This window comes from Diabrotica undecimpunctata, chromosome 4, assembly GCF_040954645.1.
Source record: "Diabrotica undecimpunctata isolate CICGRU chromosome 4, icDiaUnde3, whole genome shotgun sequence".
NCBI lineage: Eukaryota > Metazoa > Arthropoda > Insecta > Coleoptera > Chrysomelidae > Diabrotica > Diabrotica undecimpunctata.
In genome coordinates, this window is record NC_092806.1 from 161590137 (window position 1) to 161607453 (window position 17317).

General features: G+C 31.0%; 1 protein-coding gene across 2 annotated transcripts in view; it reads right to left on the reverse strand.

Moving 5' to 3' along the window:
• The window catches only part of LOC140440375 (follistatin-related protein 5-like), a 389054-nt gene that overhangs the window by 116505 nt on the left and 255232 nt on the right, over window positions 1-17317 (reverse strand). For both annotated transcript variants that reach the window (XM_072530840.1, XM_072530839.1), the window contains exons 3-4: window positions 15638-15710; window positions 11741-11956 (exon numbers count right to left, since the gene is read on the reverse strand). In XM_072530840.1, the coding sequence (XP_072386941.1) occupies window positions 11741-11956; window positions 15638-15710 (289 nt within the window). The remainder of the gene's footprint in view (window positions 1-11740; window positions 11957-15637; window positions 15711-17317) is intronic.

The following is a 17317-nucleotide window of genomic DNA, read 5'->3' on the forward strand; positions in this document are numbered from 1 at the left end:
ACTAAATAGCTGCGACAATCAATGGCCACCAAAAGATTTCTACTCTGATTGAATTGCTTTGAATTTTAAGTGTGGAATAACTTTGTAAAATGTTTTGTTTAACAGATGATCTGACTATGATTGCCCATCCTGCATGGGCTGTTCCGTCATGATGGTGGACTCGGCGACATTAAAACAATTTGAATCGACCCTTCTTCAAACCTAAATGAATCGGACCATGGCTCCTTGCCATAAAGGATACATTCTTATCCTTAGAAAGACATTCACATCACGTGCTGTCTAATTACATATTCTCTTGTCCTTAGTAGGATGCCCTCATATACTTTTTTCGTCCTAAATAAGGACAATATCACACACCCTCTACTTACAGAATCATATATTCTCTAGTCCGAATTCGGACAATTCATATTTCGCGTTCGACACAAAATTGAATATTTCTTTTTAGTGCTCTACCTAGTTTCAACGTATTAAACGTACATACTCGACATAGCAAAGTGATTAGTTATTTTTAAGACAAATTGTAAAATAAAAATGTTTGTAAAATTAACTATGCTACAATATTACTTCAACATAGAATGTTGCTTCGACGAAGATTAATTTAATCGGGGTCTTTTCTAACTAACCTTTAGAAGTTTGGGTCTAATGTTGGAGAAAAGTGACATTCACAACAAGAACCATAAGAGAAATAATCTACCTTCTAATATTATTGATTGCTCTTACAGCTCTTAAATTTTTTCCTGCCAATAATTCTTCCTCTACTAAATTTTTATATATAAAATACTTTTCAAACGTCTTCACATAAATCGAGTTAACCTAAATCTGCATTGTATCGGCATCGCATAAAGAATCACCCGATATCTCCGGAAACCCCATCATTTTATTATTTCACCGACTAATCGAATTTGTAACGCACGTGCAGGTGTAATTCATTGATACCCATTAAGATCATTACGTCTATAACACACCGGCATCGCATCATAAGATAACCCTTTTATTAAATTAACGAATTCGCTCTACCTTGTAAATTAAACCAAATTTGACTTTGATAGAGCACCAAATTTAATTTAATAATTTAATTTGACTAGTACGATGGTCGATTTCAGTTTGGCGAGAGGAAAGTCGACGGGGAAAACAATAATGTCAGTAGCTTGCGATGTCGAAAAGGGGATTTTAATTTTAATTTTAATTTTATTCATGAATTTTGGGAACTATGACCGGGAGCGAAAGTAAATGAGATAAGGTTTTATATACAGATAAAATAAACTAAAGGTATACTATTTAACGATATATTAAACAAAAATTACTTAAGGCTTTATATACCTATCAAAAAGCTTTGCTACTTAATATTTGAAGACATAGGGAAAAAACTTGATATGTCACATTTTTGGTTTTTTTCAGGAGAACATTTTTAAATTTGTTATTCTGTGATTATGTTAAAGTGCATATTACAATTAATTACTAATAAAAAGATAAAAATTTGTTATATTGGTTGTTGGTTTACGTTATAGATTTTTTAAACTTATATCACATATTAATGGTATTAATTGTTTTTTTTTATTCATCTACATGGACTTTACAAGTTTTTCCCCTATAAAGGACGACTTATGACGTTATTGTCCTATAATATCATTTTGTGTCTATTTTTTGAAAAAAAAAATTAAACAGAAATAAAGCAAATATATTTTTAATGCAAAAAGTAGTCCGGTAAAATAAGGATGCAACCTCGGAATGAAAGATAATAAGCTGAAAATTTGCATACGTCTTTATTTTGATGGTATAAAACTTACCTCAAAAGTCTCATATAATCACGTGTCCGCGACTTAAGATATTTAAGGTCAAAGGTCACGAATATGAGTTTTCTGCAAATATCTCGTTTCCCTTACACTTTATGACATTTAAGGTGGTAAGAAAAATTGTAGAATGGAAAATTCTCTTCAATTTTTGTCTCAAGTACTTTTATGTACCTTCAACCCTTCTTAAGATAGAGCGCAAAGAGTGGGGGACTGCTTACCTGTGTATACGGTAACGCGAAATCAGCCAGTAGGATTCAATAAATAATAAGTTATATAGTTAATTATTCACTTAAAATACTATTATTATCATTAAATTTTTATTATTTATTATTTAATAAACTATATTTATAGATATTAATTATAAAATATATATTTTTTATATAATATTTACTTTATTTTAACAAACATACAATATTAAATGAAATATTTCAAATGAACTTTAATGATATTTTTAACAGCTGTATATACGATAAATTAAGATCAAGTGCAGAATTCAACAATAATCATTTTTATATTTAATTAAATACTGAAAAAATCATATTTATTATCTTTTTAAATTATATATTTATTTATTAATCCAATAATCGATTTATTAAAGTTACAAATATAATATATATTCTTTTATTATGTATGGTTAATATTTTTGTATTAATTTTCTTCTTCATCGTCTTCTTCTTCTTCTTCTTCTGACTGCTCAATATCGAATTCATTATCATCATTCTCGTTTATTAAAGTATCAGAATAAAAATATTCAAGAATATCAGGTGCATATTCACTTTCTTCATTGAAATCATCTGAAGTTGATGAAGCGTTTAGACATGATTGTCCATTACACTGCCCACAAATTAAAGTACATTGCAATCCTGATTTCCTGCATCCGCAATTAGAACCACAACCTTTCTTGCAATTGCAAAATATTGTATTCAGCAGTTCTTCTGGTGCTGGCGGTAATAATGTTGTTATTGGTTCCAGAAATTCATTTTGCATTACCCAGCCGAATTCTTGGGGTTCTAAATCATTTCCCAGCCAAATTTGAGTCTGATAATAGACACGAATGATATGCTGACGAGCTGCTGCACTTGAAGGTGGAAGACTTGATAACTGCACTGGTTTGTTGAGTCTTGTTGATTTGATGAACTGGGTGTATCGAAAAGAGTCTATATCGTCTTCTGATATTGGATTATTATACGCTGCTAAGAAAATACGTACTCCATTTTCAAATAATTCTTGTACAGAGCAGTTTTTTTGTTAAAATAGTTGAGGTGACTGATGTAAATGGTGATTTTTTTGGAACATTTTAATAAACGATATTTTACCTTTTCTATAAATCGCAGAAGTCGTATCACATCCACTAAACGCGTGTAAAAATAAGATTTGTTTCTTAGAATGAGGGTATTTATCAAAACTTTTCGATGAATATAATTTTGTCTCCGCATTACCCTTGCCAATTTTTTTAAAAAAAATTTCTTGTTAGGTCATATATAACAAAGGAGCATCTGCTACAGCTTCGCAGAAACAGCAACCGCCGTACAAGAGATTTGTATTTCGAGATATAATATTCTTAGTAATATGGACGAAAAGTATTTTATTTAATATTGTATGTTTGTTAAAAATAAAATAAATATTATATAAAAAATATATATTTTATAATTAATATCTATAAATATAGTTTATTAAATAATAAATAATAAATAATAAATATTTAATGATAATAATAATAATTTTAAGTGAATAATTAACTATATAACTTATTATTTATTGAATCCTACTGGCTGACTTCGCGTTACCGTATACACAGGTAAGCCGTCCCCCACTCTTTGCGCTCTATCTTAAGAAGGGTTGAAGGTACATAAAAGTACTTCAGACAAAAATTGAAGAGAATTTTCCATTCTACAATTTTTCTTACCACCTTAAATGTCATAAAGTGTAAGGGAAACGAGATATTTGCAGAAAACTCATTTTCGTGACCTTTGACCTTAAATATCTTAAGTAGCGGACACGTGATTATATGAGACTTTTGAGGTATGTTTTATACCATCAAAATAAAGACGTATGCAAATTTTCAGCTTATTATCTTTCATTCCGAGGTTTGCCCCCTTTTTTACCTTATTTTACTGGATTAAAGTATCAAAGGAAACATTGTCATAAAAAATCATTTTACAATATAATTCCAATTTTCCATGTCGCATGCCATTGTTGCCAACTACTAAAATTTCCTGGACTTACCAACGTTTTTTCCTGTTTAGAATGGACATGTCAAGTTCTTTCCCTGCATAGGGTTTTTTCAAACACTTTATATACACATATCTTTATATAATTACATGATAATACAGGGTTAATTGAAATTCATAAAAATTTTAATAATGAAAACGAACAACAGTTTATACGAACAGAAATAAAACACGTAATGAATAACGAACAGGCGGATGAACTCGATATGTAGTTCAGGAAATGAAGCTCGAAAAAAGTTAAAACCTCACAATTTTTTCGTCCTGCATGGATTGAGTTGAAATTTTAACAGAAGGTAGGTGATAGCCCAAGGATCAAAATCTATATCGAACCGAAGTGCGCTGAAGGGTTTTAGGGGTGAAAACTACCCCTAATTATCAAAAATTATAAAATAACATATTAAACCTGAATATGGGTAAGATTTGGTTTGAAATAATTAAATAATGATAGTTTCGTGCTTTTGAATAAAGTTCCATCATATTTCAACCCTTAAAAAGCGACCCTTATTAGAGATTAATGTAAAAAAAATTAGTAATGCTAAGAAAATGATTTCGCCTTGGAACGATTTGCATAAAAATTTGGAATTAAGCTCAACTCACCCTCTGCTTTATAGTTTATGTCATGCCGATGAACCCTGATTGTTCTTAGGGGTGAAAACTACCCCTAATTTTCAAAAATTGTAAAATAACATTACAAATCCTTAGATGAGTGAAATTTGGTTTGGATTAGTTATATAGTGATTTTTTTATACTTTAAAATACAATTTCATAAATTTTCAACCCTTAAAAATCAATTGTTATGAGTGCTATAGGTGAAAATAATTTTTTGCCAAAATTTTTCAACTTTTCAACTTTTGAAAATCACCCTTTACAACATTGCAGTTTTTATAAACTAATTTAATAGATATAAATTGAAAAAAGTAGAATTAAATACAAAAAAATCTATCAACATAAAAAGGCACCATATATTCTTATACATTTACATAAATAGTTGAAAATATTTACATTTATAGGTAAAAAAATTATAATATTAATTTTATTCGTCATCAATTACACCTTCATCGTGATCTATGGCATCCTCATCTTCTTCAATTATTGGTGGACTATTATTGTACCCTTCACCTGAGCACCCAGAACAAGTAGAGTTACAGTATAAACCAACTTTTCTGCACCCACATGAAACGCCGCATCCTTTTTTGCATTGGCAAAAAATAATTTTCAAAAGTTCATCGGGTGCAGGTTGTTTGTTCATGCGTACGGGTAATAACAAACCATCTTTGGAATACCATCCCCAATCTGTTGCTCTGATATTTTCATTGCCAAGCCACTGTTGAATTTGGTAATAGCCTCTTTTTGAATGCTCATCTAAGGCATCAACAGTGGGCAGAAGGGATGATAGCTTAACCGCACAGTTTTTCGTTGTAGCTTTGATGAACTGTTCGTACCGCATCTGCTCGAGAAAAGCTTTCAAATCTTTTATTTTTTTTGACTTGGTAAGCAGATGTTTTATTCTGTTGTATGGGATTTCAAAATAAGAACGCTTAAAATTGCGAATGTATAACGCCCCACTACCTAATATACCGGTTTTGTAGATTATTATGCTCCGAAATGTACTGTACTATACTAATGGAATTTTCCGGAAAAAAAATTAATTGGTTTTTTTAACGTATTTCCTTCATTTTTAACGATAGAGTGTTTCTTCAAAAACGATTTTGTAGAGGTTTTTAAGAGCTACAAGGATCTGTGAATTAAATCTTTTTGGAACCCTTGGTTTTTAAATGGGGTGCGTTTAAAGGGCTCGAAAAAGATGGTGCTTGATCGTAAATCGATGCTTTAAACGGCTATATCTCGCCAAATATTTATTGTACAACAAATCTAAATTGTACAACAAAGGAAAATTTTAGTCATTAAAAAAGCTACAATTTAGTACATTTTTATTTTTTTCATATATTCAGTATTTTCGGGGATATTTAAAAAAAGAAGGGTAAAAAATATGAAATTGTAAATCGTTTCTCGCTTTAAGCTGTACTTTTTCTAAAACTAAGCATTTTAAATGGGTCAAACTTTTTGGACGTATTAACAATACATGTACAAAGAGAATTGCAGAAGGGTGAAGATCGATTTTAATTATGGGAGTAGTTAAGGGGTTACTCACTCAATTTTTGAGCTAGAGTCTTTTTTTGTGATAGGTCTATTTATGCTCTTTAAAAAAGGTTTTATGAGTTTTTTTCCAAAAATGCATCATTTTCCCGATATTTGACTTTGAATTTTTCAAATTTGGCATTTGAAGAAAACCGCTGAACATTGATAGGCCGTATTTCGGTTCCTATTATATCGCAAAAACATTTTAAAAAATGAATTGTATTTGTCTTTTTAAAAGCTACAAATTTGTTTTCTACAATTTTTTTAATAAAATGCACTATTTTCGAGTTATTCGCGAAAAATCGATTAAAAACGTCGATGTTTTTGTCTAAAAGTTGTTACTTTCAATCGCAAATAACTTGAAAAATATCAGTTTTACAAAAAAAATGTATAGAACATTTTTTGTTTAGAATCACTTTTTTAATCGAAACCTGTAGTTAAAACGTAAAAAAAATTTGTCACCCCCGAGAAGGGGTGGCAACCACCCCCAAGGCTTTGGCGCACTTTGGTTCGATATAGATTTTGATCTTTGGGCTATTACCTACCTTCTGTTAAAATTTCAAGTCAATCCACGCAGGACGAAAAAATTGCGAGGTGAAATGCTTCATTTCCTGGACTAATGAAGAATGAGCAGACAGCAATTCAATCTTCATGTGATGCCGACAGTATCGAAGATCCCTTTGACAGTGACGATTCATTGCTAGATAAAATTTATTTTCTTAAATATTCTTCATCCTCCGATTTAAATTCTTCTATTGATAGTGATGACGAAATTATTGCTACACCATATGAGCAAGTTCCATCAGATAATAATGAACAGAGTGCTGCTAGTATTATAAAAGATCCGGAAAGATTAAAAAAAAAAAAATTTAAAAAAACCATGATTTTCATTACTTGGCAATTTGCATGTTTTTAAATTCAAAATGAGGGAAAGAAATTATTGGCAACCACTTATTGTAAATAATGGTGAACGCACTCGATGTCAGTATTTTGGTGAAGGAACCAGGAAAAATAAGAAAATTGGATTTTTCTCGTTACACTGACCCCGCCATGCAAACGACAGTTGTTTTCAGTTGTATGAACCTCTGTAAGAAGAACCTATATGTTTACTGCTGTAAATTTTTTGGATTTTGTTATTAACAAATTCAAGTCAAAAAAATGATCAATTTTCGTTTTTCTCGTCTCTCAGCAACAAGTAAAGCACTTAAAACAAATATTAAGAGTAATAATGTTATATTTCACATAAAATTCTTTAAAATGGAGTTTTTTCAAATGATCCTATCCTTATTTGTTGCTTAGAAAATTACAAAATAAGTCAAAAATTTCAGTTTTTTATAAATAGTAACATTTTCATAAGCGACCTTAGACAGTTTATATTACATGGAATGTTGGGTATCAAAATTTCAATCCGAACGGTCAACTAATTTTATGTTATTTTTTTATCCTAAATTACCTTTTTTGCAACTACATAAGTCAGAAAATATTGAAATTATAGTAATTATACGCCTAAATTATGATAGAAGAAGATTTATTCTATTAATTTTATTTAAAAAATGAAGAAAACAATGATTTTAATTATTGCCAAATCATTTTGCAAAAATATGTCGTTTTTTATAAACAATTAGAATTTGTTAACCATTACTTGCAGGAAAATTACTTTTTCATATTTAGAAAGCTAGAAATTTTTCACATATTTAAAAAAAGTTGTCCTATGACAATTTAGAGCCAAGTTAATCACTTTTTTCACTTCACAGCAGCTTTGTTTATAACAATTATGAGATCTAATTAGCGTCATTTGAAATAAAATAATTTTAATGAAAAGTTTTAGGGTGCAAAATTAAAAAAAGATTGCCTTTCAAAAAAATCGCCCATGAAGCTTCAAAATGTGGCCCTCAAAATCGGATTCGAGGGAGCGATGAATGGGGAAGGAGCTGTAAACTGTATCTCTTGTCCTTGTTTATGAATTTCGACGTCCTTTTTTTTAATTTGTATACTTTTTGCGTATATTACGAGTATGTATTATTTAAATAAATGAATTGTTAAATACCATCAAATTTTTTTAAACAATTTTTTATTCAATTTTTTATTTTTTTTCAGAATTATTTGAGGTAATTTTTATTGTAAACTATAAATATTTATAATTAATATATACTTCTGCAATAAACTTCATAAATAATTTATTATTTCTAACAATAGTATTCTATAGCAATCTATATTCAGAGGTAGTATTCTATAGCAATCTATATTCAGAGGAAATATTTAGTAAGGCCTTGGAAAAATGCGAACATGGAATACTTCTAAATGGAGAACGCCTAAACAACATCCGTTATGCAGACGACACCGTTATTTTTGCAGACAGTTTGAACAGTTTACAGCAACTGATAAACAAAGTAAATGAAGTAAGTGAAAGATTTGGACTTCAAGTAAATATAACAAAAACTAAATTTATGATCATCAGCAAAAATAAAGTTAGAGACGCTCAACTACTTATCAATAATACACCAGTGGACCGAGTAAAACAGTATAACTATCTTGGAACAACAGTAAATGAACAATGGGATCACTCACAGGAAATAAAATGTAGAATAGAGAAGGCTAGGAGTGCATTCAATAACATGGCCAAACTCTTTAAAAGCCACAATCTTAATCTGGAGATAAAAGTAAGGCTCCTACGATGTTATATCTTCTCAATATTGTATTACGGAGTTGAATCCTGGACACTAACTGAAGCAATGGAGAAAAAACTTGAAGCCTTCGAGATGTGGCTATACAGGCGAATTCTAAGGATATCATGGACAGACAAGATAACCAACGAGACCGTATTACGAAGAGTGGGCAAAGAAAGAGAGGTGATGTATACCATTAAAAGGAGAAAGTTGGAATATCTTGGACATATAATGAGAAACAGCACTAAATACAGATTACTGAAGATAATCCTACAGGGTAAAGTATTCGGAAAGCGAGGAATTGGGAGAAGGAGAATATCATGGTTGAAGAACCTGAGGAAATGGTTCTCCACAACAACAACGAATCTATTTAAAGCATCAGTCAATAAAATAATTATAGCCAGAATGATTGCCAATATTCGGAACGAATAGGCACTGAAAGAAGAAGAACAATGGTATTGGTTTATATGGAAATAAAAAATCGCAAATAAACTAGGTTTTATTTCTTACTAAAGATGCTATCAGATGAATGAAGAATTAAAGTTACAAAACTATTTACAGAAAATTTTTGAATATATTGTTTTTTTATTATTTAATTTTTTTTGTATTTTATAAAAATAAATATCATTAAAATAATTATTTTTATAAAATTATTATTTATTTTATTTAAATGATGCAATTATAATTCTATCACACTATTTAATTTTCTTGTCTCAGAGTTTTACTCGTGCGTCAATATCTATGCTTTACATATGATAGGTAAGGTCCAAAGAATACCGAAATAATAAAAAAAATATATGATACAACATTATATATTGAATGTTGTATCATATATTCATGATACAACATTGTGAATTGAAGTTTTCCATTTATCTTTGCCTGTATTTAGTTATCAAAGTAGATGTTTTCGATGGTTTGTATAATATTGATTGGAATGTTTCTTTTATACAGTAGACGTAAGACGTCTTCGGCTTGGATGCGATCGAAAGCCTTTGTCAAGTCCATATAACATAGATACGCTGAAGAACTCTGCCTGGGTGGATTGAGTAGCTCAGAAGCCGCGTTCATACCCACAGCCGGTCTCAAGGCCGGATAAAAGAGGAGGGTTGATGTGCCAGGTTAGAATCCTATCCATTGTAAAAGAAAACAAGGCTCAAAAAACCGATATAAAGCCTCGGAACCAAATGAAGGAATATATATAAATCATAAATAATTATGTTGTACAATAAAAATTACCTCAAATATTACTAAAACAATTAGGAATTGAAAAAAAAATTGCTTAAACAAACTAGATAGTTTATTAAACAAGTTATTTATCTAAATAAGGCGTATTCGTAATTTACGCAAATAAAAAATACATACAAATTAAAAGAAACGTCGAAATCCATAAACAAGAAGCAAAGATACAGTTAACAGCTCCTTCCTTCTCCATCGCTTTCACGAGTCTTAAAGTCGGCCGATTTTGAGGAACATATTTTGAAGCTTTGTGAACGGTTCCGTTGAAAGACAATCTTTTTCGAATTTGAAAGATTAAAACTTTAAAATGTGTTCTTTCAAATGACGTTAATTAGATCTCTTAATTGGTATAAACAAAGATGCTGTGAATTATTAAAAAAAATGACTTATTCGTCGCAAATTGTCTTAGTAATTTGTAAAAATATACAAACCTTCAAAATATGAAAAAATAATTTTCCTCCAGACAATGGTTAAAAATTATTTTAATTGTTTATAAGCAAAAAATTGACATGTTTTTGCAAAATGATTTTGCAATATTTAAAATTGTTTTTCTTAGTTTTTCAGCATGATCGGAAGATATAAAATGATAATCTGCAATTAAAAAAAGTCAATAAAATTGTACATATAGGTAGTTTTATTGTATTTAATTGATTTTTCACTTAATAATTTAGAAGAATAGTTATATTTTTTGTTCGAAGTTTTTTATATTCCCTCGTTAAATTTTGCGAGGATACTATAATATGAATTACGTAATCCAATGCTTTTTAACTCCACTTACATGATTGAGTGTTCGGATGAAAAAAGAACGTTATTTGACAAGGTAAACACCCTACCTAAGGTAAAAATTAGGCTGTAACGATGTACATCGCCAGCTATCTCTGCTGGCTGATCTCCACTTTGTACGCACGTACTCTCAGCGCTAAATTCCATTTCCATCGATGGACGCCGGAGACGGCAGAGAGGCAATTGTATAAAACAGCGTACACAGCAAGAGAGAATCGAGTTTCGCCATAGTGCTGATCTGGTGGGAACTCCACCGAGCCTTTAGGCGTTAACCAAAGGCCAACTGTCGTGGGAGTTCTATTAGAGTCTTGATCTGGGAATAACGCCACTGGCCTAAGGGTAGTGACATAAAGCCAAGCGCTTCGCTATAATATTGATCTAGTGGCAGCTCCGAAGCAGTCTTAGAGTGTTATTCTGAAAAGTACCCATTCCGTGACTAAGTGTTGATTACTCACTTGCCAGCTCGAGTGTTAATCGAATCGTCTACCTCTAACCTAGATTATTCTTTTTCTTTAGCGTGCGTGTGTATAAAAACATCGTATTTTCGTTTCGATTTTTATGATATTAAGTGCATTTATTTTCGCAGGTGTTAATTATTTATTTATTAAGCATATTTTTTATTGTAAAGTCTAAAAGAGTCTACTAAAAAATCTACTAGTCACAATGCTCATAGGACCAGTACTTAACTATCTAAATACAGAAATATACAATAATTTCTTTTGTCTTGCTACTTATAATATCTTATGACTGGTTTTCCAATCACTAGAAGCCAAAACACTAAGAAAACACAAATATACAGTTAATATTAATATTATACTAAAACAAGAAATTACAAGTTAAAATTTTCAATTTATTGTCATACTCGTATTTTGTATCAAATTATATATCTTACCGTTTTTTTCGCAAAACGACCATCGAGTAGAAGTGATGACAGTGTTGAAGAGACAAGCCGCTCTGTGGATTTCGCAGTGGTTCGAGTATATCCTTCCATCGGTAGCGCATACTTGTCGCTCGTGTGGTGGGCAGCTCGTTTGACAAACGCAGGTCGGTTCGCCATCTTTGACTACACATTCTCTACCCTTCCGACAGTAATGAACCAAGCAGGGATCTGAAATAAATACAGAGAAATCTGATTTAATAGACACTACTCTTTATGGAGCATGACTTGGGTGTAGAAAAAGCAGAGGGTGTCAAGAAAATGTTACCATATAGACGGTTCCGCTTGTGATAATGTATATGAAGAAATTCTCGAATTACTGAAACAAGCCCTCACCAGTAAAGGACTATGTTCATAAAGTACCACGAACCGTTCAGATCTGATGATTTTAATGCTTCTTAGCACTGTATTTTAAAATTACTGGATAAAATCTAAATTAATCTTCACATTTATACAGTTGGATACATTTTTTTTCTACTAACTCTTCTATTTTTTTTAATTTTCCAAGTATTCCGGTGTAGTATCCCAGCCTTGTAACTTTTATGATCGCCTTAATAGATTGTTGTATAAGGTTAATTCTATATAAAATTGATGCAAGGGAGTTGTTAACGTGCTTGTTTTGTGACCAAACTTTATTTTCGTTTAGATAATCACGTGTTTTAAGGTAGTGGTTTATTTTGAGTTATATATATATATATATATATATATATATATATATATATATATATATATATATATATATATATATATATATATATATATATATATATATATATATATATATATATATATATATATATATATATATAATAACGGATTTATTACGGCTGTCGCCGCTTCTCCGCCCCCAATTTCCATCTTTTTCTGTCATATGCAGTTGCCTCTTCTAAGTCTCTTGCCGCCATTGCTTCATCAATATCGTTGCGCCAACTTCTCCGTGGTCGTCCTCTCTTTCTTCTTTCAGGAGGGATCCATTCCAGTACTCTCTGTTCAGGATTGCACGCCTTTGATTTTGTCGTCTTCCAAGACTAGGTCACATATTTCATCTGTTCCCACTGAGAGATATTCACATTTTGTCATATTCATGTTTAGACCTGCCACCTCATATTCTTCTTGTAGTTTTCTCACCATATTGCTAAGATCGTAGCTGTCTTCGGCAATTACTACCTGGTCATCCGCAAAGAAAAGTGTATATAGCTTGTTTTCTTCCACCGTTATTCCCATGTTTTTACATTTTTTTACCTATTTCACTAAGGATCTGTCCAAATAGATTTTAAATAAGGTGGGTGACTGACAGCAGCCTTGTCTTAGTCCTTTTGTTGTTTGAAAAGGAGAGGTGATTTCTTGTCCCATTTTAATTCTTGCAAAGTTTTGTTCGTAATATTTTTGAGTGGCGTTAATAAGAATTGGGTTTATTTTCAAGTTACCCATTTCTATCCATAGTTGGGAGATCGGTACACTGTCATATGCTTTTTCCAAATCTATTAAAGCTATATGAGTTTCTCTATTTCTCTGCACTCGTTTTTCCATTGCAATTCCATTTTTAATGTGAAGATATTGTCCATAGTGGAGCGTCCGGCCCTAAATCCCGCTTGTTCTTCGGGTTGTTTGTCTTTAATATCATTTTCTATCAGGTTTCGTAGTACTTTTGAGTATAGTCGGCCTATAGTAGCAATCACTGCGATCCCTCTATAGTTTTTAGGATTCATCTTTGTGCCTTTCTTGTGTATTGGAGAGATATACGATTGTCTCCATTCTTCTGGAACTTCTTCTCCGTTTAAGCATCTTTCGAATAATTTTCGGATCATCTCAAACAGTTTTGATGATCCATACCTAATCAACTCTGGATGTATTCCGCCTGGGCCTGGAGATTTTAATTTCATTCCCTTAACTGCTTCATTCACTTGTTCTATTGATATTTCGATTCTTCCTTCTACTTCCACTTGTTCATTTGTCTGTTTAAACCTTTCTCTTCTCTCTGTTAATAAGTTCTCAAAATGCTCTAACCATGTGTTGTCTGGTATTCTATTTATTATGACTTGGTTTTTTGTCGTTGTTCTCATCGTTTTTATAGTTCTACAGGCTTCAGAGCTCTTTGTCCCTCCTATATGGTTGTCTAGGTAATAGCATTTTTGTTCCCATGTACTATTTTTCTTTTTAACCACTTCTCGTTTGACTTCTTTATTCAAGTTTTTATATTGTTGTTTTGTATGTTGTTTGTTGTTATTTTGAGTTACAATGTTTTATTTCATGTCCCTTTTCACTTAAAAGCTGTTTTCAATTTGCCTATACTACATATAAGTAGTCTACTGTGTTCACATTGTTGTTTCATTGCCTTTGCTAAGTAGTTCTGATAGTTATATATACAGTTGTATATATCTAGATAGTTTCTTTAATTATAACACTCATTATCATCATCCAGCGTTCATTTATCACGTCCACTGCTGGACATAGGCCTCCCTTAAACTTATTTGCGATTTTGTGATCTTTGTTGCCAATTTTTGATGGCTAATTGATATGTTGGCCCTAAGTGATTCTCGCATTTTTCCAAAGGCTGTCCACAATATAGTAATTCGTCTTTGGATTTCGTATGTTTGATTATCCCTGCTGATTCTTAATGACCCAAAATAATAATTTGACTCAAATACGTATATTTCTCCACCAGTTCTACCATTTGTCTTGGATAGTTAAATGGTTATTGGGGACCATATTTCTCATAAACTTAGTTTTGGTCAAGTTCATTCTGAGGTCCACCTTTGAAGTCCAATTTATTTAACATATATGAGGCTTCTCCTAAATTATCTGTGATAAGGACAATGTCATCTAGGAAACGGAGATAGTTAAGCTTTTCGCCGTCTATTGTTACTCCTATATGGTCCCAATTGACCATCTTAAAGGCATACTCCAATGCCGTTATGAATAAGTTCGATGACAATGTATCTCCTTGCCTTATCCTACGTTATATTTTAATTGGTCGGATTTTATCGTGTATTTTAACAGTTATAGTGGCATTTTTGTAAATACATATCGTAAATAAGTTCACTATACATATGGTCAATCCTGCTGTCATGCATTGCTTCTATAAGGCTGTCTATTTCGATCGTGTCGAACGCTTTATGAAAATCTATGAAAGTGAGGATAAGAGGTTTGTTCTATTCTATAGATTTTTCAATGAGTGTCTTTACTGGATGGTGGTAATCTTTGGTACCATAATTTGATCGAAATCCTGCCTGCTCTCTCGGTTGTTAGATTTCTTAATTTATGAGTTTCGCATTTCCCATTCGTTAGCTTTCTGCGTAGAACTTTTAGGCTGTCATTTTCCTGTATAATACGGTTAATATTATCGTTTTTAAATTTCCTTAAATGTCTCCTGATTGCTTTTAAAAGATTTAAGGAAATTTAAGGAAATTATAATACTGTCACCTCTTAATGTAATATATACTATTTGTTGTACCCTTTAAAGCTGGTAAAGATTTCATTTGTAAAATGTATTTTGGAAATAAGCAAAGGTCATTTTTCCATATCCACAACCGTCTGTACTTCGTGTTGGTGCTGCAACAGATCATTTGCGTTTTATTACATTATTCGACAGTCATTTCTCAATAAAAATCTTGGAGATTGCTTTATTTTTGAGGTATATTTGAATCTGGTTATGCGTTTATGTATCTGGTTAATGTATCCATTATTTGTTGGTCCATTCCATCGACAGTAGAGCTCCGCTTTTGGTAATAGTTTTAATAGCTTTAAAATCTAACTTATAAGTAACATATGAGCAGCAGGTTTTTAGTTTTTGTTTTAAGTTAACTTTAGTAGTACTTTTGGAATAAAAAAACATCAATATTATGTACTCACTTGTTTCCAATAAAATGATATGTGTAGTTTCCGGTAAGAGAGTTGTTTCGGAATCTCGATGATGTCTCGATCTCTGTAACAAAAAAAATAATGAAATTTACCTTAAAATATAACCTTATTTTTCTTGTTGTTTATTAATTTGTGTGTGAAATTGTTAATAATTATGTATATATCAAAAAAAAATCGACGACATCTTGTGGCGCTAGTTCCGTGACGCTCGTCTCATCATTTCACTATAGAGAAAGAAAAAAAAATAGAATGCCAGTATAGAAGATTCGTTTTAAAAATTGCTTATATACTTGTATAAACATATAAACTTATATAGAAGGAGTTTCAAAATTGTTTTCTTTTTTGTAAAAATTTCATTGCGCTCTTCGCAAAACTTAATAATCAACCGCAACAATTGGGGAATTGAAACAGCTCGCAGACATTGCAATCTAGATTCCAATTCAACGAACTGTTTTAAAGGAAAAATTATAACCGCTTCTAAGTCTCACAATGGAAACATAAAAATGCTAATTAATTCAGCAGCCGTTTTTTTTCAAGGTAAAGATCTCCCCACTGACCTTTTCGCCGCCGGTCTTTGTCCCCGATAATCGTATCTTCTCATCGTCTTTTGGGGAAGCACCGTAATATAATATCAGTCGGTAAAACAGGAAATCTTATTATCCCCTGTTACATGCAGACGTAACTAAGGTTCGGACCCGATTTCCTTTTTTCTTTGTAGAATTCTGGAAATTGAGAAATACGTAAAAGGAGATTGACAATCGACAGAGGCACGTACAACAGATAATTGCATTTTTTAGGCATCCGTCCATAATTCATAAGAGCTGTTCTTTGCGAATTTAAAAAGGAATTATTGTTCGCCAATCTGTAGGTCCCTGTTTCATGGGAAATATAAAAAAGGAATATAAAGTAGAATTTAAGATTACGTGTTTAAGATTTGCTAATAATGTAGCAGTTAAAAGATCGTTTCAGAGATTTATTTTCTTATGTATCATTAAACGATGTTAATTCCGATATTATTTTTAAAAATAAGAAGAGAAAATTCACATTTTTAAGGTAATTTATTTATTTTGAAGTCACTTCTGAAAGAAGACACTTCTTTTTCTATATTTTGCAAATGTCTTAAAGACTGGTTATTAGAAATTTTTTTGTGTCTTGTTTTGAATAGAATAAAATAGAATAGAAATATGCTTTATTGACTCTAAAATTTGTACAATTTTATCGACAAAGCTTACAAAAAGTCAAAAAATAATAATAATAGCAATAACAATTAAAATTTACTAAAATTACATAAATCGTCAATATCACAAAATAAAAGATAAAAATATACAATCCATTTCAAAATTTAACTAAATCGCAAATTGCATAATAAGGCCTTACTAACTATAATAATTATAATAATAATAATATTAATATATATAATAATATATATAATAATAATAAATTATAATAATTTTAAGTTCTATGCAGCATGTGATACGTTGCTTGTACTAAAAGGTACTGTAATTTCTTAGTTATTCGTTAAGATACTCTTCCACTGAATAATATGGTCTTTCAGATAGATAGACTTTTGTCATTTACGGAACTTAAGGAAAGAAGTTGTAGATTTAAGTTGCAAGGGGAGATGGTTGTATAATTTTTTTGCCGAATACAAAATAGATTTCTTTACTAACT